This window comes from Cebus imitator, unplaced genomic scaffold (genome assembly GCF_001604975.1).
Source record: "Cebus imitator isolate Cc_AM_T3 unplaced genomic scaffold, Cebus_imitator-1.0 Scaffold81, whole genome shotgun sequence".
Classification (NCBI taxonomy): Eukaryota; Metazoa; Chordata; class Mammalia; order Primates; family Cebidae; genus Cebus; species Cebus imitator.
Genome location: NW_016107396.1, coordinates 5,038,724 through 5,063,098, shown reverse-complemented (window position 1 = coordinate 5,063,098; position 24,375 = coordinate 5,038,724). Strand labels below are relative to the sequence as shown.

The 24,375-nt window shown below is 38.0% G+C and overlaps 1 protein-coding gene across 2 annotated transcripts in view; it reads right to left on the bottom strand.

The window, feature by feature from the left end:
- SOGA3 (SOGA family member 3) overlaps positions 1–24,375 on the bottom strand; it is a 48,588-nt gene that overhangs the window by 3,972 nt on the left and 20,241 nt on the right. For both annotated transcript variants that reach the window (XM_017533316.2, XM_037740238.1), the window contains exon 5: positions 5,542–5,613. In XM_017533316.2, coding sequence (XP_017388805.1) covers positions 5,542–5,613 — 72 coding nt within the window. The remainder of the gene's footprint in view (positions 1–5,541; positions 5,614–24,375) is intronic.

Below are 24,375 nucleotides of genomic sequence, written 5' to 3'. Positions count from 1 at the left end.
TTTTTATTCAAAGGAGAGTTGTTTTAGAGGCCTTTAAGTCAGGAAAGTTTGATACTGGAATGGTCCATCCAGGGATAAACTGTTACTGGTTTTCCATTTAGATCACATTTAAATTAGGATGTACTCCCATCAGTCTGAAATGGATAAAGTTGGTTCAGCCTGGTGAAAGGATAGTGGAACTATAGAAGTTGTTCTCACACATTCTTATGACAACCTCAGAGCCCAATCATTAACTAAATTGAAAAGTACAAAAGGAGAAATGGAAATCTTTCTCTGAGGGCTATTACAGAAGCATGTTATTATGTCTAAGGACATATCTCCCAAGGACAGTTTCTCAAACTGTTAAGTTATGAGCTAATCATGTAACTTCTGTGAACTTTGGTTTATTCATTTAAAAAATGAAAATAAAAATTCTTTCCTTACCCAGTACTCAAGTCATCTGTGTTTGAGATGCATTCTGGTAAAGAAGGAGAAACCACTGGTGAATAAGGTGAGGAGAATAATGAACTTCTGCAAGAGATGCTCAGTAAATACCGCCCAGAGCCTTTGAGAAGGAAGAGATGGAGAACAGGGCACAGGTCTCCTGTCTTTCTATCTGCTAATGGGAATACGAAGGGTTTGAGAGCTGCTGGATGTGCAGAGCCTGAACATCCCATTCCATTCCATATAGTATTAAATCCTTATATCAGCCCTTCAAGATAGGTGATGCTCTCTCCCCTTTACCGATAGGAGAGATTTATTAACATGGCAGTGCACAAGTGAAAGAGCACAGTCTGTATTCAGGCTGAATCCCAAACTCATATTCCTTCTACTGCACATGTTGCCTCTAGAAAAGAAGCATAATAGAAGAAAAATAGGGCAATGGTGTAAAATCAAAGAAATAAGATGTGTTGGCTTATACACTTTCCTCCAGAAGAGGTTTAGAAGAAAGGAGAGAGGGACTGCCAGAAGAGATGAGAAAGCCTTAGCAGCGTCCAGAGAGGTGGAAAAGAGGGTATGTCATGGAAATCTTTGATGGAAGAACTCATTTCACAAGGGAAGAGAGAAGCTGCCTGCAATATATTATACTATGTGTTGGGACTCTCCCACTAATTCAGTGAGGATGAGACCAAGGACATATTACAATGTTTCAGGTCACATCACCAGTGGAATCATAGATAACCCTGAGTTTTTGAGTTGAGGTGTCTCATTGGATTGTATGGCCAACAGCAAGGATAGAGAATGAACAGAGAAGCATTCCATCTAGATCACTTTTAAAATAAGATGTACTCCCATCAGTCTGAAATGGATAAAGTTGGCTCTGTCTGGTGAAAGGATAGTGGAATGAAACCTGCAGAAGTTCTCATACATTCTCATGACAATCTCAAAACTCAGTTATTAACTAAATTGAAAAGTACAAATGGAAATGGTTTTGTATGAAGAATATGGTTAAGTTTTTAAGAATGTGGTCTGTGAGGTGTTTTGGTGGAAGGATACTGGGTGGAAACACCCATCAACACTCATGTTGAATCTCAGGCTCATGATTAGATTACTAAGATTACATCTTGGCACTTAGAGCTCAGGTCTAGAAGTGAGGACATGTGGATGAGAGGCACAGAGGTGATGGTTGAAGCTACCATGATGGTCACAGACGCAACCAAAAGAAGAAAAGAAAGGGAGATGGATTAGAAATGGTCACATGTTTGGGAGGGGAAGTCTAAGGTCATGCAGGCCAATAACTAGAAGCGTTTGAACAGAAACACGACGAACAATGTCAAATATGCTTTTACATAGGCTAGGTTTTATTTGACATGTAAGAGTAGATGAGACTGGGAAGCAAGGTAGGGTTACATGTGGTGGAAATCCTTGATTACAAGGCAAGGCCTTTATTTGCTAGTATAAAAAAAAGTTGGCACAGACTGCAAATTGAATCTAACCAACATAGCAGTGGGTGTGATACAAAGCACAAACTGAAGCAGAATAACATTTCTCTGGGCTATGTTAAGCAACTAAAAAAGAGAGGGATATCTGATTTGTGTATACGTAAGCTCTCCTGCCCAAAAGAATGAAAACAACAATTATTTTAATACTTGGACATAGACTGCATATAATAGACTCATTATGAGGGAAGAAGCTGCATCAAGGGCTGATGGGCATGGTAATTATTTCATTTATTTAAAAATAACTTTTTTCAAGATACAAAGTGTGCTAGTTTTTGCAATGCCAAAAGTTTACAACCTTGTATGCCAATATGCCTTGCATCCTCATCTTGTAATCTAAGATGAGGCTGCATTGGAAACTTGGCATAGAAATATCATATATAATTATTGAAAAAAATAGGAAATTGCATGCAAAATGCCTGGTCCACAGTAATTGAGCAGTAAATACTTGCTCCTATTTTCCACAGTGAGTGGTAGGCAAGAAAAATGAAAATGCTCTGAGGTGTGAAGCAAGTTACTTCTTATTTTTGTGTATGGTAAAGATTCACTCATAACAAGATGTGAATTACATGTGAAGAGGGGACCATAAAGATATGATGAAGGCCAGTAAGAAATGAGCAAAGCCTGGCTTTGACTTTAAGAGCCGCTACTAGAAACTAAATTGCATTCTAATCAATTACATATGTTAAGTCATTTAGTCTGTACAACACCTCTTTATTATGATTCCAATTTTATAGATGAGGAAATAGAGGCACACAAAAAAATAAGTAATGGGCCCAGGTTCATACAGCTAGTGTATGCCAGAGATTTCAACCTAGGCAGCCTGGCCCTAGAGCTACAGTTCTTAATTGCTGTGCAATATCATTTCTCTGTAGATAAATTCACTTTGCTGCAGGAGGAACATGTGAGGAAGTGATCAAAGAAACTGAAGCAAATTAACAAAATAAAATACAAAACTAAACGAATAATAGAGGGTTGGACCATATGAAATTGCCATTTCTGGCAGGGGTGTGGTGGCTCCCACCTATAGTCCCAGTACTTTGGGAGGCTGAGGCGGGTGGATCATCTGATGTCAGGAGTTTGAGACCAGCCTGGCCAACATGGTGAAACCCCATCTCTACTAAAAATACAAAAAGTAACTGGGCATGGTGACACACACCTGTAGTCCAAGCTACTCAGGAGGCTGAGGAAGCAGAATCACTTTAACTGGGGAGCTGGAGGTTGCAATGAGCTGAGATTGTACCACTGCACTCCAGCCTGGGTGACAAGAGTGAAACTCTGTCACAGAAAAAAAAAAAAAAGAAATTGCTATTTCTGTACATCAAATTCAATAGCATGTTGGCGATTTTGTGTGGTTTAACCTAGAAAAAGGAGACATGGGAGTATTTAAAAGCATGTATTGAACACGTGCAGAGTGCCAATCACTAGACACAGATGAGTCAAAGCTGAGTAAGATGGCCCCTGTGTACAAAAATGCCCTGGCTAAGTAGGAGAGATAAATACATAAACAAGAATTACAATGGAATGGTATACTTGCAGTAATACAAATACGTGGATTGGTGGCCCGCAACCTTGACTGAGCAATGGAATCACATTATAATTTTGTAAAAATGGACCATTTTATAATTGAGATATCTCATCGGAGATAGCCTGATCAATCACCTGGGGTGGGTTTTTTGAAAAGTGACAGGTCATAACCTCTGAAAATAAATGTGTTAGAAATGATAGTAGAAACTTCAAATGCTGCAGTATACTTATAAATAAGGAAGTTTTTGCTCATGAAATAAAAGCTGGTGGATTGCATGGCATCTCGACTTTTGTAAGGTCCATGACCTCACTGAGAAACTGATGAAAATTGTGGATGTTTTTGCGGAAAGTTGCCCACATGCATAGGGAGTGGAGGTCCATAAAGCCAAGAATAAGCAGTCAAGAATTCCTTCATCAGAGACTATGGTTAAAAACAATGTAGGAAAGAAGATTCGTGGTAACACGTGAAATGATTCACAACAAAATATTTAGAGTGAGTTGAATAAAGTGACAGCGAAGACAGAGTGGAAAAGCAGTAATGACAGAGTATACTGGGACTTATTAGGGGAACAGAGAGAAAGGACAGAAAATGGTATCGTGGTCTTGGTTGTGAGACTCAGGGATTCTAGAAATGCTGACGTCTATACATGTTCTGGTGCAAGTACCAGCAGAAAACAGCAGGAACAGAGCAGGTAGAGGGAGGAAAAAGGAAAATAATATACAGTTAATATGTTATGGTTGAGATCAACTTTTTCAAATTTTGAATATTTAAAATCACTTTAGTTAAATTATCTATCAAATGTGAAAAAAGCCTTGTAGTCATAAAAGTATACTACAGTACCATAGATTCCAACTGACACAGTTTAAAGGTTAATATCTAGCCAAGTGTTTTTGGAGAGTCATAATGTCAGAGGCGTGTGACCCAGAACAACCACATCTTGAATAGGAGCTGGGTAAAAACAGGCTGAAACCTACGGGGCTGCATTCCCAGATGGTGAAGGTGTTCTGAGTCACAGGATGAGATAGGAGGTCGGCACAAGATACAGGTCATAATGACCTTGCTAATAAAACGTGTTCCAATAAAGAAGCTGGCTAAAACTCACCAAAACCAAGATGGCCATGAGAGTGACCTCTGGTCGTCCTCACTGCTACACTCCCACCAATGCCCTGACAGTTTATAAATGCCATGACAACATCAGGAAGTTACCCTACATGTTCTAAAAAGGGGAGGCATGAATAATACACTCCCTGTTTCGCATATCATCAAGAAATAACCATAAAATGGGTAACTAGCAGCCCTTGGGTCTGCTCTGTCTATGGAGCAGCCATTCTTTTATGCCTCTACTTTCCTAATGAACTTGCTTTCACTTTACTCCATGGGATCACCATGAATTCTTTCTCGCACAAGATCCAAGAAACCTCTTTTGAGGTCTGGATCGGAATCCCTTTTCTGTAACAATAGTGTTACTTTTATCCCAAATGTTTCCTCTTCCATTTAAAAATCTTCTTTAGAAGTATCAGCACCTCTGTTTACCTTGGAGCAGGGCCAGCCTGCACTGTGGCTGTGTTTGTAAGGTTTTTTAAAAGCTCATGTTGAGTACATCTTTCAAGTTTCATTTCTATTCTTTGTCTCCTTTCTTTTGGTTCTCCAATCACTTGTATGGAGAATTACTTCATTCCAGGGCTCTCTAAAGATGTAACTTTCTCTCCCTTCTGACTTCCCTCTGCAACATTCCTTTCTTTACTCTCCCCTAACACTATAGGAACAGCTATTCTATTGACCTTATTAATTATAAAAGGACAAGATTAGCATCATGGGTATAGTTCTCAAATATAGCAGCATATAAAGTACAAATGACATTTTTTTCTGTGTGCTTACAATGTAAAAACAATTCTAATAGGGATGTTAAGGCTGGCTTTAAAAGTAAATACACTGATTTATACTATCTGTATCTATGGCCACATAATTAATATGCAAATTTGACTTTGTTTTGTGTAAGTTTATCTGGCCATTATATCTATTTATAAATGTTGCTTATTATTATGTACACTTAGAGGTACCTGATGTACTAGTTGAAATTTTATTTCCACATACCTCTGTGGGAGTCTGTTGAGCCTTTTTTTCAGATTTCGGCAAATCTTTGCTTCCTCTTCTTTTTAAGGATAACTGAAACAAAGTACGAATATATTTAGTTGGATAAACTATAATTTTAATTCAATTTTATGTATTTAAGTATTCTAGTCTCAAATGACAAAACCAAAGCAAATAAAAAGAGTTAGTTCAATAATCAAAAAAGAAGGAAAAAAATTCCTAAACCCGATAGACTTAGATATATTTTTACTTTGGACTAGGACACACATCACAGTAGAATGTAGCTGGCAATTATTTAACTAATTTGAGAAATACAGGAAACCTACTGTGAAAATGCAGAAAAACAGACAAAATTTAGACTGATGACTCAATATGCTATATAGTTCAAATGAAAACAAATGCTTGTTAACATTCCACATCACTGAAGAAAAAAAGTAAATTATTTCCAACGTTGGAGTTAGGTTGCTATAAGCTTATAAACACAAACTTTCCGTAAATTTATGTTGAGTTGGAAGAATTTCATTCTCCTCTCACCACACATCACCCCCCTGCCCCTCCCTGACACGTGCAAAATGATAGGGCACACTAGGGGTTGTAGTGAAATGGAGAAGGCATGCCCCATCTCAAGGAGCAGGTGGACCAGCAACAGCTTCAGCTCAATGTGTGATACAGGAATGTGGGCTTTTACAAGAGAAGCTGGAAATCTGGATTGTTATGTAAAATCTCCCACATTTTACTGGTTGATCCTAATTTAAATTCAAACGAACAACACTTGGAAGTCAAAGAATACACATCTTGTGCCAAACTGTTTCAAGGACAAGTGTTATATGATCTCTGGTGCTGAATTCCATTTCTCACACCAATATAATAAGAAGGGTCTCTGTATGTAAACGATAATTATCCAGATGTATGAATGTCTACCATACACTAAACACTGAGAGGAAGACTCAAAGTTCAATGAGATACCACATCTACCATCAGGAGGCTCAAACTTAGCAGGGGAGGAGACAGAGAAGCAAACAATTACAATGCAAGTTGATAAATGTTATGCTTTAGGGTCTGTGAAGCAGTATTTTATTTTAGTGTGGCATCGCCACTGTAAGAATAGGGCTTGCCACATGGCAGGTGGTGAAAAAAATACTTGCTGAACTAATAATGTATGAATACAAAATATGAGGTTCTGAGGTCAGAGAGAAGAAGTGAGTATAGACTGACAGTAAAAATAGGAAAGGCTTTTCCAAAGAGGAGGCTTCATAAATTTGCAAAGAACTGAAAATTAAATTCCTCACATGTTAATTTCTAACCCATATCCCCTGTTAAGTAAAGGCATATGTTCAAGCACAGAAGGCAGGGGAATACTTTGCTGTAACTGCTTTCATTCAGTATGAAACTGACTACAGAGACAAATGAATAGCCCACGTGGTTATTCATTTCTAGTTCTTTACAGGAAGAAGTTCTTTCTGTTGCTTGTATAATCTTCTTAGAAAGGAAAGTTTGGGGATTGACTCACCATAACCAAAAAGTAATTTAGGAAGTAATCAACAAAACAGTCCCAAGAATATCATGAGCAAAACTAAGAAACCTGGAATATTCTAGGTAGGGGCTACCTACAAGAAGGGTTCAATTAAGATAAATACTTATCGAATGCTTGTATTTGAATTCACTCCATTATATGTTTATTTAGTGACTACTAATGCACTTCATAAGATACCTGTGACACAATAATAATAAAACCAATGTGATCTTTGCTCTTTTTGGGGTTCTCAGTTTACTTGGCATGATCTCTTCAGTATGCAATTCAACACAGTGTGATGAAAGCAATGATAATGCAAAAACAATATTTACTGTTACTGAGCCCTAATTCATGTCAACTCCTTCACATACATTATCTCAACTAATTTTCAAACACTCCTTTTAGCCTTACTGTGCAGATGCTGAAACTAAAGTTTACAGTGGTAAACAGAGGTAGATGAATAAATTATCAAAATCATCAGTTCTCTCTGTGTTCCTCAGAACATCATCATCAGTGTCACCCAGAAAGCTCTTGGAAAAGCAAATTCTCAAGACTCATCCCAGACCCACTGATTCAGAAACTCTGGGGATGGGGCCCAGTGATCTATGATTTAATAAGCTAAAGTTTGCAAGGGTCTGAAGTTACTAGTTGGTAAGCAATAGCATCAGATCTTGACCCAAGTCTTTCTGATATCTAACTGTTAGCTATTAGATCACAAAGGAGAAAGACTTAATCTAGTCTGGGGCTGGAGATGGTGTGGGAAGCTGGGGATAATTTCCAAAATGAGTAACATCTTATCTAGAATCTGGTGCATGAGTAGTCAGCCAATGGAAGATGAAGAGGAGGAAAAGGGAAAAACAAGGCATTCCACATAGAAAACTCATTTCTGGGACACAGAAATGCTGCATGGGTGTAACAGAGTGAAAGGGGAGGAGTGACGTGAGATTTGCTGGTGGCATAAGTCAGATCTTAAAGGACATTGAATAAAGATTGAATTTTATCTCATTCAGGTCAAATTATTGTCCTAGGGTCAATTTGGAGCACTACATGCTCCTAATAGAGCAAGGAATGTCATAATTAGACTGTCATAGAAGACATACAAAGACACAAGGGTGGCAGTAAAAATGGCTGTGAGATAGAGATGACATGCAAGGGATTCGAGGGAATATATGTTCTAGTTCCAGAAATGTTTTTTGGTCTTCATATTTCATTCATTTCATAGATATTTAGTTTCTGGTCTATATGTGGTACTGTATATATGCCAAACACATATGACTAAGAAATATTGTACTCCTTCCCCAAAGAGCTGTTTATGATGATAAAAGGATGCAATTAGTAAAAACAGTGGGCAGAGCTGCCTCAGGGCAATAAATGAAGAACTAGGGACTGAGAGAGCAAAGGAACAGATCCAGGGAATCAGAAAATCATCCAAGAAAACTGACATTTGAAAGATGTGCAAAATTTCAACAGGAATAACACTAAACAAACTGTTTCAGGAGTAAAGATATAGAGGAATGAGTGTGCCTTTCAGATGCATTAAGTTCTGAAAAGAAGTAATGGAGGTAGGGCCACTGAAGAGATGGGGTAGAAGAAGATGCAGAAAAGATTGAGGTCAGCATGTACAGCTGAGAAATTTAGACTTTATCCTGTGGGCAATGTTAAAATGAGACCTCTATATTAATATAAGAGAAATGCTGAAATTAGGGCATTCTTTCCTAAGAGGCATTTTCTGTTTTACTTTTATTTAAATATCACTCAGGTGGGGTATTAAGCTCAAATAAAGCTCTGAAGTAAAGCTTTCCCCTCGAATAAAGGAACACTGGCTTTCAGGTGCCTTTAGGGCTGCTAGTACGTTTAAGTATCACATTTGCATTTTCGATAAATATTTCATCATCTTTTTATATTCCAGTAGGTTTTTATTAACTTTCTGAACCCTATGAAACAAAGATGAGACATTTTTGTGGCTACAGACAGTTAAAGAAATAATGTAAATCCAAGTAGTTCCTTTCCTGTGAGGATAAAACTGTGTAACGTTCCTTGTCGGGCTCCCCCACCATTGTCCACTAATTCTAGTAACCTCTGCTAGGGAAGCAGTTTGGGAGGTCACAATGAGATCTCAGATTTTCATCTTTGCTGGCAAAGCAGGCACTTCTCTAGATGGTTCTGTAGATAAATATGTTGAAAACATTTCTTGTCCACTTCTTAATTCTTTACATTCCCAGCCTCAGCTTGTCCAAAAGAGGCTGCTGTTCTTTTTGACCATGCAAAGGCCAGGAATTAGAGAGTTCTGCCAGTAATTATGTTTGCACAGCAATGATATAAAATGGGTTGTTTGTTTTCTAAAAATGTTTTGAGATTACCTTCTTTTTCTCAATTAAAATTTACTCCACTTAATATGTGGCATCCTTATGTTTTCATGAATTAAACAACAGAGAAGAATGTGCCTAAAGATATATTATTATAAAGATATATTATGTATATAGTGTTCTCCTTTGCTGTTGATAAAATTAAAGAGAGATTCATTTGTGTGGTGATTAAATCAAGAAGGAAACTATAGAGACATTAATATCTAAATTTTTTGAGCCTTAAATATGTGTCATACAATTTTTTTTTTTTTTTTTTGAAATGGAGCCTCACTCTGTTGCCAGGCTGGAGTGCAGTGGTGCGATCTTGGCTAACTGCAGCCTCTGCCTCCCAGGTTCAAGTGATTCTCCTGCCTCAGCCTCCCAAGTAGCTGGGACTGCAGGTGTGCGCCACCATGCCCAGCTAAGTTTTGTATTTTTAGTAGAGACAGGTTTCACCATGTTGGCCAGGATGGTCTTGATCTCTTGACTTCGTGATCCGCCTGCCTTGGGCTCCCCAAGTGCTGGGATTATAGGTGTGGGCCACTGCGCTGGACACTCATGCACTTTTCTAAGTACTTTATATGTATCTACTCATTAGGATGGACGACAGCCTTATTGACACCATTGTCTGAAGCACACAATGGATATATCACTCAGCTAACTAGTAAGTGTTAGAGCCAGGATGCAAATTAGCCAGTTTCAGAGTTACCGCTCTGTTATACTCTATTATACTGTTATTTCAAAGGCAAAAAGGTGCAATTTAGAGAGCAGGCTTATATTATTTCTGAATATATCCTCTATGGTAACAGAGCATGACTGTAGGGTTTGGGGCCCTAGGATACTTATATGACACAAGTGCGGGAATTATCATATTTTCAACATAGTGATCAGCAGAAGGGATCACCACTTACTGCTTCTTAAATCAATCTGCAAACACTGTGATTATAGGGTAACGCTGGGAGGGAGGCCCAGGGAGTGCCGGCTAAAGGCTGGAAGGAAACTAGAAAAGGTGGGAGCACTGTCCCCAAACTTGTCTTGGAAGGGGACCGGAGGGGCTCTTGTTCCTAGAAGTCTTCCTCTTTTCCTTCTGTTACATTCTTGACACTTACCCAGACAGCCTGGCAGAGGCAGAACGGGTGAAGTGCCCAGAAAGCTTGCTCAGGACCATATTCACTCTCTTCCCTAAAAGGGTGAGGCAGGATCCCAAGCTTCATACTAAGGCATGAGCTTAAGGTCCAGAGGGGAATGTGGGTGAAGAAGAGGCACATGCCAGGGTGATCAAGCTGTGTCATTCGGTGCAAAATCTTTCAGTGGCTTCCCGTCTCACTCAGAGTCAGAGTCCATGCTTTATTAAGGTACACCAGACCTTGACTACACACTACATTTATAAAGACTTGACCAGACTTCAACCCAGACCAACTAAAACAGATTTTGGGATTGGGCCCAGACATTTTTTCAAAGCTCCCAGGGTGAATACAATGTGTAGCTGGCTCTGTGAACCACCAGCCAACTCTATGTGGTCGCTCCACCCCCCACCCCACATCCCAAATGAGCCCTTCAACCTCCTCTCCCACCACACTCCTCACTGCTTTCTTTGCTCCAGTGTCACAGGCATCCTTGCAGTTCCTCAAACATGCTGAGCATGCCCCTGTTTGGGGCCGTTGGACTATGGCTTCCTCTCCCTGCAACATTCTTCCCTCATACATTCTCATGACCGACTCCCACAGTCTCTTTCAGGGTCCGTAATCAGAGAGAACTTCCCAGGCCATTTCATGTAAAAAAGCAAATCCCTCCCCCATTCCCTTCCTCTGCATAAGCCTTGTCTTCCTAATCCTGCTTTTCTTTTCTCCATAGCTCCTCTCACCAACTGACTTGTGCATTTGTTTGTTTCGTGTCTGTTTTTTCATTCTGCAGTGTGAGCTCCACAAGAGCAGGCTCTTAGAATTGGTCTTTGTTATAGCTCCTGCTCTTGGAAACACACCTGACACAAAGTAGTCAGTTCAATGAGGAAACAGCTCCTGCAGCTTTATTTCTTACCTAGATTTGTTTTGGAAGCATTGCTAAAAGTTGATAAATGATAAAAACAAATAAACAATAAAAGCTCATTTGAAAAGGTCTACTTTTAAAGTTCTTCTTAAAGCTGGAAAAACAAAAATGTCTCCGGCTTTTCAACGAAAACACTAAAGAGCAAAAATTGTATGAGCCGAAAAGTATTTAAAACAAGACGTATCACATATAGCAGGCCCTCTGTATCTACAAGTTTCACATCTGTGGATTCAATCAACTGCAGATTGAATTTTTTAAAAAAGTACAATAATAAAAAATAATATAAATTTAAAAATGATACGGTAAAACCACTATTCACACAGCATTTACATTGTAGTAGGTATCATAAGTAATCTAGAGTTGATATAAAGCACAGGCACACCTTGACTTATTGAGCTTCACTGTATTGTACTTCACAGATATCATAATTTTTACAAATTTAAGATTTGTGGAAACTTTGCATTGAGCAGGTCTATCGTTGCCATTTTTCTAAAAGCATTTGCTCATTTTGTGTCTCTGTTACATTTTGGTAATTCTCCCAATATCTCAGACTTTTTCATTATTATTATATCTGTTATGGTAATCTGTATGAATGATTTTTGATTTTACTCTTGCAGTTATTTTGGGGCATGATGAACTGTGCTGATATAAAATGGCTAACTTAAGTATTGTGTGTGCTCTAACTGCCCCACCGACTGGCTCTTCTCCCAGCTCTCTTCCTCTCCTCAGGCTCTCTATTCCCTGAGACACAACAATATTGAAATAAGACCAATTAATAACCCTACAATGGCCTCTTAAGTATCCAAATGAAAGGAAGAGTCATATGTCTCTCACTTTAAATCAAAAGCTAGAAATGATTAAGCTTGGTGAGGAAGGCATGTCCAAAGCCAAGACAAACCAAAACCTATGCCTCTTGTGACAAACATGTAGACCTCTTAGCCAAGTTATGAATGCAAAGAGAAAGTTCTGGAAATAAATTAAAAGTACTACTCTAGTGAACACGCAAATGATAAGAAAGCAAAACAGCCTTATTGCTGATATGCAGAAACTTTTAGTGGTCTGGATAAAAGATCAGATCACCCACGACACCCCCTTAAGCCAAAGCTTAATCCAGGGCAAGGCCCTAGCTCTTCAATTCTATGAAAGTTAAAGAAGAGAGGTGAGAAAGTTGCAGAAGAAATGTTAGAAGCTTGTGGATGTTGATACATGAGGTTTAAGGAACAAGGCATCTCCATAGCATAAAAGTGCAAGGTACAGCAGCAAGTGCTGATATAGAAGCTGCAGCATGTTATTCAGAAGATCCAGGTAAGATCATTGGTGAAGGTAGCTACACTACATAATAGATTTTCAACGTAGATAAAACAGCCTTCTATTGGAAGAAGATGCCATCTAGGACTTTCATAGCAAAAAAGGAGAAGTCAATGCCTAGCCTCAAAGCTTCAAAGACAGGCTCTCTTGTTGGGGGCCAATGTAGCTGATGACTTTAAGTTGAAGCCAATGCTCATTTACCCTTCTGAAAATCCTAGGGCCATTAAGAATTATGCTAAACCTAGTCTGCTCTGCTCCATAAATGAAACAACAAAGGCTTTATGACAGCATATCAATTTATAGCACAGTTTACCGAATATTTTAAGCCCACTCTTGAGACCTGCTACCCAGAAGAAAAGATCCCTTTCAAAAGATTACTGCTCGTTGATAATGCACTTGGTCAAACAAGAGCTCTGATGGAGATGTGCAAGGAGGCTAATGTTGTTTTCATGCCTGCCAACACAAAATCCATTCTGCAGCCCATAGATCGTGGAGTAACTTTCAAGTCTGATTATTTTAAAAATGTATTTTCTAAGGCTATAGCTACCAGATAGTGATTCCTATGATGCATCTGGGCAAAGTAAATTGAAAACATTCCGGAAAGGAATGGCATTCTAGATGCCATTAAGAATATTCATGATTGATAGGAGGTCAAAACATTAACAAGAATTTGGAAGAAGTTGATTCCAACCCTCAGGGATGACTTGAGGGGTTCAAGACATCAGTTGAGGGAGTAAATGCAAATGTGGTGACCATCGCAAGAAACTAGAAGTATAGCCTGATGGTGTGACTGAATTGCTGTAAGCTCCTGATAACACTTTAATGGATAAGGAGTTGTTTCTTATGGATGAGTAAAGAAAGTGATTTCTTGAAATAAACTCTATTCCTGGTGAAGATGCTATGAACTTTGTTGAAATGACAACAAAATATTTAGAATATTCCATTAATTTCCTTCATACAACAGGGGGAAGGTTTGAAAGAATTTATTCCAATTTTGAAACAAGTTTTACCGGGGGTAAAATTCTGTCAAATAGCATTGCATGCTACAGCGCAATCTTTCATCAAAGGAAAAGTCAACTGATGTGGCAAACCCCATCGTTGTCTTATTTAAAGGAATTGTCATAGCCACCCCAATCTTTAGCAACCACCACCCTGATCAGTCAGCAGCCATCACCATCCAGGGAAGACCCACCACCCAGGTAGATGATGACTTGCTGAAGGCTCAGATGATCCTTAGCATGTTTTAGCAATAAAGTATTTTAAAATTAATGTATATACTTTTTAAAAAATTATCATGCTATTGTGCACTTAACAGATGACAGTATAGTATAAACATAACTTTTATATGTACTGGGAAACCAAACAATAGTGTGACTTGATTTATTGCAGTGATCTAGAACAGAACCTGCAATATCTCTGAGGTATGTCTGTAAATGGGAATATGTGAATAGACCAGCCTGGGTAACACAGTGAGACTTTATCTCTACAAAAATGTTTAAAAGTTAGCCAGTAATGGTGGCATGCGGCTAGTCCTAGCTACTTAGGAAACTGAGCCAGGAGGATAGCTTCAGCCCAGGAGTTCGAGGCTGTCATAAGCTACAAACCCACCACTGTACTCCAACCTAGGTAACCCTAGCTAGACTCCAGCAAGACCTTCTCTCAAGGAAAAAAAAAAAAAAAAAAACAACAGCAGAGTCTACTTCTGTACCTCTTCTAACTGAGCTGGCCTTGTGACTTACTTTGACTTGTAAAATGTGATGGCAGAAATGGCATGCTAGTTCTGAGTCTACCCTTGAGAGATTGTACACTTCTGCTCACTCTGTCTTGGAAATCTGCTACCCTGTGTTCTAAGTCTGGGCTAGCTTGCTCCATGAAAAGTCGTGTGGCCCAGTTGCTCCTATTGCCCTAGTGAACAGCCAGTCAATCCTTGATGCAGAGCCTTCTAGCTGTTAGTTGACCATAAATACATGCATGGACCTACGTGAGACCAGAAAAACCAAAATAATGGGCCACAGAATTATGAGGCACATAAATGTTGTTTTAAACCACTAAGTTTTGGGATGGTCTGCTACACAGCAAAAACCCACTGACACACCTGCCAAACATTTTTCACCACTGGGATTAAAAAATACATTGGGCTTATGAATTTAGTCCATATTTATAAAACATAATCCCTTATGCAAATACCATAAAAGCAAAAACAAAAAAAAATGAATGTAAAAGGTTAAGAGGAAGAACTTATCAAATATTAGAGGAAGGTTATCAAATATTAGAAAAATAAAGCTTAATGTATTTTTCTTGTTTTTATTTCTCCCCTGCCTTTGCCACTATTTTGATTCCAGAAAAAAATTTTTAATGAAACTGAGCTTAAAGAAATTATTTTTAAAGTTCACTTTTCCAGTTATAAATTGCAGGTTCTTCCCTTAATAATAGCAGGTTTTCAATTAGAACCAAAGGTATATATGGGTTAAAAGCTAATAAATTCCATTCTAACAGTTAAGCTTATTATTGGGTGTGAATCAGTACATTTTTGAAGTATTTCTTTAATTTAAACTTAGCTTTTATTCTTCATTTTTAGGAAAAAGTAATATATACATCTTCACAATGCCTTTATCTATGTTTCTAATTTATATTTGTCCATTCCACCTTTAGTTTTGGCAAATTTTGTTTATCATTCTGTTTCTATAGTTTTTTTAGGTAAGAGGAGAAAAATAACTTTAAATTTTACAAAATTCCCTACTTATGTAAATTTACGGAGTTGAAGCACAAAGACAAATACAAACGGAACAATACCCAGAACATTCTCAATTTTAATTTAAGGATTAGATTTTCCACACTTATAGTGATAGTTTAAAAAGCCAGACTTCAGAAAAGAAAAGAAGGGAGGAAAAGAAACATTAGTAATTCACTGATTCTAAGAAACAATGTTGAAAGGTACGGGAAAGAAAATTGACTGCCAATTTAAATCTGGGAATTGTTTCCAGAAGGTAATAATAAATTTTAAAAGTCCTGGATTTTTCACTCTAACTCCCTTCTGGAGATGGTCATAGAGGTATATGTCAGAAGTGAAGAGGTATATCTGGCATACAGATGTTTATGTCATGAAGGCAGAGACCCGAATCTGCCAATAAATCAACCAACCCTTTTCTGCCAGGCAGCTAAACCCTTCCTCCATCCCATAAGCGCAGGCACCTTTCCTATCTTCTGAGTTATGAGGCTGCCAAACTTATTTTAGCCTATCAATCTCCAGTGAATGCCTTAAAAAAAGCCAATTTTAACAGCCGAGAAAACGATTTTTCTTCCTTAAAAACTGATACAATGCCAAACTAAAATAGCTGTGATTGTGTTCTTTTTATTTTTTTAAATTAAAGAATCCAATGAATTTACCTTTTCTTAGCTCCTCTATCCTTTTCCCGTTGTGCTTAAGTATATATCTACAGCAGAGATCTGATTGACTACAGAGTTATGTGAATTCTTTATTGTTAAGGAACATTAAGGAGTCAATTTGTAGAGCATATTCTTGAAGCAGGCTACCAATAAAAGAGAGAACTTTTAAGTCTTTTTCTGTGTGAGAATCAGAATTACTTTCACAGGACCAAATAGATTTCAATGGCCCTTCAATTGTACAGTGTCTTTCTAAGTCATTCTTTGGTGCCAGTAATTACTAGAACATCTCTGCCCTTTTCCTAGTGTATTACTTGGTAATAATGCTTGATGCTCATGCTTTGTGTAAGGCCGGTTGCCTCGTCGGGAGGTTGGACACACCCACCTCTGCACCCGGCACCAGGCTCTGCACTCGGCACCTAGCTCTGCGGCGCGGCTCCCCTGGAAGGCTCCAGCTGATGCAAGGCTCCTGGCCGGTTCTCCCACCCGAAAACCCGCCCCATCTCAATCCCGCTCCCCTGGAGTCGAACAGAGCACCCAGCTGTTGCTCGCTCCTCCTAGCCATAAAAACCCCAAGCCCCAGGAAGTTGGTGCGTCTTCCCTGGCCCCTTTCCCCGGGACCATGGAACCTCGCCCGGGAGCTAAATAAATTGGCATTTAATTTTCTTATACTGGCCTCAGTTTCCTCATTTTAAACTCAGCAATAACCCTTACACTTTGTAATAATTAGCGGCATTAAACATTAAAATGGCAAAACCACAATTACTTTTGCATCAACCTAAAACTACAGTGAAATTTAGGTACGTCAGAAACTTGAAAGTAAAATGCTGAACTTAACTCCAGAAAATCTAAGAGATCTTAAAAACTATGAGATATCAGAAAGAAGAAAAAAAAGTAGAGGGTTCTCTTGTTAATGGGATGTGGTTACAATAGAACTGGAGGAAATATAATTGACAAGAAAAGGTAATAGTTGAGGCCTACAAGATCTTTATGAAAACATCGCCTTTAAAGGTCAGGTTTGAACTCAATATTGGCTGCCTTCCATTGTGTAGTTCATATCATATGGTCAAAACATTTCCTGAGTCCTTTGGAAGAATTGGCCTCTGTATTTTCTAAGCTTCTCTGAGATTCTCCAAGAAACTCAAGGCTACCAATGAAATAATTTATGATACAAGTAACTCTTTCATCATTGTAGAACCTTCTTTTGGAGCAGGGTATGGGTTATTAGAGGGTCTGTCAAACTGACAATGATAAACTGATCACAAAGCAAGACGATCTTGCTTTTAAAAAATCAAAGCCAACATGGTAAGGCCTTCTTTTTCTTCTTCTTCTTCTTCTTTTTTTTTTTTTTTGAGACAGAGTCATACTCTGTTGCCCAGGCTGGAGTGCAGTGATGCAATCTCGGCTCACTGCAACCTCTGCCCCTGGGTTCATGCAATTCAACTGCCTCAGCCTCCCCAGTAGCTGGGATTACATGTGTGTGCGGTGCCACCATGCCTGGCTTTTTTTTGTTTGTTTGGTATTTAGAAATGGGGTTTCACTGTATTAGCCAGGATAGTCTCAATCTCCTGACCTCGTGATCTGCCTGCCTCATGATCAAAGTGCTGGGATTACAGGCGTGAGCCACCACGCCCAGCCCTGGTAAGTGCATCTTTAATATATCATGTATTATACTTGGATGGCACCATGCAAAAGCCTCAGAGAACTCCACCCAAGCAAATGGATTTAAGACTGGGATATTTCTCAGATTAGAGTATTAAAAAATCTGAGAAACTTGTTAATGACTTTTGAAATAAAGATTATTAAAAATTACTTTATATCTTAGAGCCACAGTAAAGGTATGTTTATTAAACCATGGATGACAACAACAAATGCAGGGATGTATTCTAATTTACTCTTGTTAATGGATTGGGTTCTAAGCATCACTGCATTGAATAATTAAAAGACACTTAGAAAATTATGTCTGGGTAGTGACCACAGTTCCTTAAAGCCTTTGTTTATAATTGAGGCAAAGGAAAAAACTGTGGTCGACTTTTATAAGGTGAAATGATGAGCTGCCCAGTTTATTCCACGCTGCATCTCAACCAGCTTTGAACTCATTAATGCAGTGAAATCAGCAATATTGTTCGATCATGTTTAGAATCCTGTAAGAAATATGCTTGAATGTGCCATTACGAGATGGCAGGACACTAAGGGGTGGGCATTACACGAGTGCTTAAAAATCATTCTTTACACAATTACGTATTTATATTTCATAATACAAATTTAAAGGTCAGAGAATTCATTAATTTCCAAAATACACTGAAAGGATGTAGAAGCAAGTTTGGAATTAGTTACCAAATTAAAAAATGTAAACCATTTACATTTGAAAAATCCAAATTTCCAGTTTCACCTGAAACACCTGAAGAACGGGTAAAGTTGGGTCCAGATTACGGCATGCAATGCTGGGTTAAAATTGAATATTAAGACATATGCTCTTGGCTGACCACAGTGGCTCATGCCTGTAATTACAGCACTTCGGGAGGCTGAGTCGGGTGGATTGCCTGAGCTCAGGAGGTTGAGACCAGCCTGAACAACATGGTGAAAGCCTGTTTCTACTAAAATACAAAACATTAGCTGAGCATGGTTGTGGGCACCTACAATCCTAGCTACTCGGGAGGCTGAAGAACTAGAATCACTTGAACCTGTGAGGTGGAGGTTGCAGTGAGCCAGGATCATGCCACTGCGCTCCAGCCTGGGTGAGTGAGATTCTGTATCAAAAAAAACAACAATAAAAACAACACAATGAAAAGTAAAAAAAAAAAAAAAAAAAAAAAAGACATAGATTACATACACTCTCCAGTTTGCTCCATCACTTCCAACATAGACAGCTTCACTCATTTATATACACTGCTTGGCCTCTACTGACACTGGAATGTTCAAACTCTGCCCTGGACTGCCAAGGTCATGTATGTGGAAAGAGTCCAAGAAACACAACCTTCCATCTGGTGCCTTACAAAAATCTTTCCTACACCACCTACACCCTACCTGTGTTTTTCTGGTAGCCAGAAGCTTGCTTCTCTATGCAGTAGGGGATGCATGACATTTACAGATAGCTCTAATGAATAACAAAGTCTTTATTTTGATCACAAATCTACTTAAAGTTAAAAACCATTTAAAGTGATTAAAAAAATAAACAATTTATCTTCTATAGGTGGTATATCTCTTCAAATATTGGAAGAGAGTAATTACATCTCAAATATTTTCTTCTTCAGGCCATCTGCACTCCCCAGTTCTTTCAAATATTCATCATAAAACATGAATTCATATCTAGTTTACGGTCAACAAAACTTCCTAAGCCTTTTTTTGTGTGTAAATACCTATGAATATTTTCTTTCTCTCTTTCCCTCTGTCTTTCCGTTCCTTCCTTTCCTTCCTTTCCTTCCCTCCTTTCCCTCCTTTCCCTCCCTTTCCTCCCCCCCCCTCCCCCCCCCCCTCTCCCCCTCTCCCTCCCCCCCTCCCTTTCTTTCTTTCTTTCCTCTTTTTTTTTTTTTTTTGACAGAATCTAACTCCATTGCCAGGCGCCAGGCTGGAGTGCAGTGGCATGACCTCAGCTCACTGCAACCTCTGCCTCGCGGGTTCAAGCAATTCTCCTGCCTCAGCCTCCCGAGTAGCTGGGACTACAGGCGCACACCACCATGCCCAGCTAATTTTTTTGTATTTTTAGTAGAGACGGGGTTTCACCATGTTGACCAGGATGGTATTGATCTCGTGACCTCGTGATCCACCTGCCTCGGCCTCCCAAAGTGCTGGGATTACAGGCGTGAGCCACCGCGCCCGGCCCCTATGAATATTTTCACTCCTCTTGTACTTGTGTGAATAAAAAAAAATCAAATTTCAAGACATTGCATTAATTCATATTAAATTTCATTTTGTAAATTCAGGTTTTTCATTCTAGTATGTTGACAACATTCTAATTTTTTGTTCTATCCTTGCTTATATCTTCCTTGGTTCCTAGTAAGAAGAATCCTGCCTAGATCTTTTTAAATTAGCATTTAATAGGTATTTACTAGGGACATAATTGAAGTAACCTGAAAAAAAAAATAGCAGAAGAAGAAAAACTGAGTTAACTTTTTGTTCCAAATTTATGAAAACATCATCAATAAAGCAAGACAATCACAACTTCTGTAATCTCTATCCATGTACCATTAAGTACAAATCATGAATAAAGTATGATTATAGAATATTTTCTCTGCAAATCTTAAATGGATTAAAAAATTTTTGTTTTCATATGAGAATCAACTATTCTTCAGGAATTGGTCTTTTCCTATTTTTAATGATAAGGAAAGCAGAGGCAGAAGTAATTAGTTTTAGTTTAAAAATTCAAAGTATATTTAAAAGGTCAAAGAACAGAGCCCAATCTTTTAAAAGCAAATAACACATCCATTTCAGCACATTTTAAAAACTGCTTAGTGAATTCTAAAATAAAAGGACAATCAGAATCTCTGAAACCTCTATCCATATTCCAAATAGGTAATTTTGAAATCTATCACAAATATTAGAAGACATGCCCATTGAGATAAGTTATAATTTGATTTTACTTCATATTAACAGGCATCTTGATATCCTCTGGAATTGTACTGGTATGTGTTCAAATGAGTCAGCTCATTTCTAAGTTATTTTAGAATAAATCGACAGTCACTAATTTTCTGAAAATTTAACTTGAACAAAAGTAAGTACCATGTTTTAGGCTAAGGAAACTCCTTAGTTTCTTGATATAATGCTGAAAAATACACATACATGCACACCCATCTTTTCTGGACATGAGAGTAACTTAAGAGCTACACATATAGTAGTGCCTTAATGAATAATAAATAAGTACCTGAGGGAAGTACATGCATGTACACAGAGCATGAGATATCACTGCCATAGGAATAAAATATTCCATGTATTAATGAAGTTAAGGAAAGTAATCAAAGATGAACCAGATATATTTCCTAAAGTATTATTTTTTTTAAAGAAAATTTACCCTATTCATGTTGTTACTCAAATGGACAGAATTCTGAGTTAATATAGCATGAAGCTATCATTTACTTCTGATTAAAATATATCTGAAGGCAAAGACAAAAATGTAAACATAGTAATACCAAAAACTAAGGTGGTAGTGAAACATTTACCAGAATCTGAGGAAATTTTCTTTTAACAATAACATCAGAGGAATTCAAACAAGAAATTAAGCTGTCTAATAAATGGCTTTCAATGTCTGAAACAGAAGGATTGGACATGCAGCCCAGTAAAAACTAGACATCCTGTTTCTTAAAAGGTTAAATATAAATTTGCCAAATGACCCAGCAATTCCTTAGGTATATACCCAAGAGAAATAAAAACGTATATCCACAAAGGATTTGCACAATAATATTCTTAGCAGCATTCTTCATAATAACCAAAAATTGGAAACAACCCAAAATTCCATCTACTGGTAAATGAATAGATAAAATATGATATCTGCACAATGGAATATTATTTGGCAATTTACAAAAGGAATAAACTACTGATACATGACATGACACAGATGAACTTGAAAAACACTATATTAAGTAAAAGAAGCCAAATCTAAGAGACCACATATAGTATAATTCCATTTATATGAATGTCTAGAAAAGATAAATTTATAGATTAAAGGAGTAGATTAATGGTTGCCTGGAGGTAGCCAAAGGGAAGGAAGAAATAGGAATTAACAGGAAATGGGCTTGAAACTCTTACTACTATGGTAATGAAAACATGCTAAAACTGATTTATGGTCATTGTCACACAACTTGGAAATTTACTACAAAATCACTGGATTGTACTGTTGGAATAAATTATATTTTATGTAAAATATGATTCAATAAAGTTATTAAAAAATCAATCAGCCAGCTAAAACTTCTGCATCCCAATCCTATTTTCCCCAATACATGCGTAAGTATTCCCAGAGTCTTGCTCTGTCACCTAGGCTGGAGTGCAATGGCACTATCTCGGCTCACTGCAACCTCTGCCTCTTGGGTTCAAGCGATTCTCTTGCCTTAGCCTCCTAAGTAGCTGGGATTACAGGTATGCACCACCACACCAGGCTAATTTTTTTTTTGTATTTTTAGTAGAGACGGGGTTTCACCATGTTGGCCAGGCTGATCTCGAACTCCTGACCTCGGGTGATCCGTCTGCCTCGGCCTCCCAATGTGCTGAGATTACAGGCTGCATAAGTATTGCACAGCCAATACTGTAGCTCTCTTGTTGTTAAATTTTCAAACAAGTAGGAATTATGCAAGGAAAAAGAGCTAGGTGACTGGCTGTGCAATGAATCATGAGATATATTCTTGCCTCATCCAAACATTCAGGGGAAGAAACATAGGTAGAAGAGGCTTCGGAGTACCCATGTTGAGGTTTATTGTTTTTCATATACTAAAGTTAGGTAAAGAACAACTACAAGCTGCTTGAAATATTTCTAAGCTATGTCTCTCTCAGAGTCAGTGCTTCTGAGTGCTGTAGTAGCCGCCTTTCCTGCTTTAGTCAAACAAGCCAGAACTAGCTGAATGTTTACCATCATCAGTAATTGAGCTGGAATTGTGCAGGTCAAGCTGTTCTATACCTTTGGCTCTGAGAAGGGGCAACTAATAGCAAGTGGATAGTGAGAGGGACTAAGAAAAAAAAGCCGTACAATGAGTATCTAAAGAATCTATAAAGAATGCTTGACATTCAATGATGATATTTTCTAAGAGAAAGAAAAAGGAGAAAAGAAGATAAAATTGCAATTCAATGGGGAAACGATAGTCTTTTCAACAAATGGTGCTGGGGCAATTCGAGATCCACGTGCAAAAAGATGAATTTAGACCCCCAACTCACTCTACACATGAACATGACTCAAACTGGATTGTAGATCTGAATGTAAGAGCTAAATCCATAAAAGTCTCAGGGGAATCTGTTTTCACATTGCTGATAGAATAAAATACTAAAAAAGAAAAAAGTCTTGGGGGAAAGAACACACGCATGAAGTGAATCTTCCTTTAGGTTTGGCGAAGATTTCTTAGATGTGACACCAAAAGTGTAAGTGATAAAACAAAAAAAAAATATAAATTGTACTTCATCAAAATGGAAAACTTTTGCACTTCAAAAATGCTATTAAGAAAGTAAAAAGACAAACTCAAGTAGAAAACATTTTCAAATTATACATCTGATAAAAGACATATCTAGAATACAGACAGAGCTTAAATTGGAACTCAAAAATAAGTAGACAATCCAATTAAAAATGGGCTAAACATTCTGAATAGACATTGCGTAAAATAAAATATATGTGTGGACAATAAGCAGATGAAAAGATACTCAACATCATTAGGGAAACAAGTTAAAACCACAATGATGTATCATTTGATGCCGAGTAGACTATAATACAAAAGATACACAATCAGTATTGATGAGAATGTGGAGAAAGTGAAACCCTCATCCATTGCTGGTGGGAATGTAAAGTGGTGCAGCCCCCTTGGAAAACAGTTGGCAGTTTCTTTAAAAAAATTAAACACAAATTCACCATATGACCTCCAAATCTAATCTTAGCTATCTACCCAAGAGAAATGAAAACATATATCCATCCACACAAAAACTTGTGCGTGTGTTTATAACAGCATTATTTATAAAATGAGAAAATTTCCAATGTCCAAAAACTGCTGAATGAATAAACAAAATGTGGTACATACATACAATTAAATATTATCTGAAAATAAATAGAAATGAATTACTGATACACGCTACTAGGATGAACCTCAAAAAACTACTCTAGGTGAAAGAAGCCAGATACAAAAGGTGACATATTTTATTATTGTAATTATATGAAATATTCAGAAAATAAAAACTATAAATTCCAAAAATAGACTAGTAGCTGATTGGGGTTAGAGCTAAGAACGGAAGGTGACTGCAAATGGACATCTGAGATCTTTATGAAGTGATAGAAATGTCCTAAATCAGCCAGGCTCATGCCTGTAATCTCAGCACTTTGGGAGGCACAGGCAGGTGGATCACTTGAGGTAGGGAGTTCGAGAACAGACTGTCCAACATGGAGAAACCCCATCTCTACTAAAAATATGAAATTAGCCAGGTGTGGTGGCACATGCCTGTAATATCCGCTATTCGGGTCACTGAGGCAGGAGAATCACTTGAACCGGGAGGTGGAGGTTGCCGTGAGCTAAGATCACACCATTGCACTCCAGCCTGAGCAACAAGAGAGAAATTTTG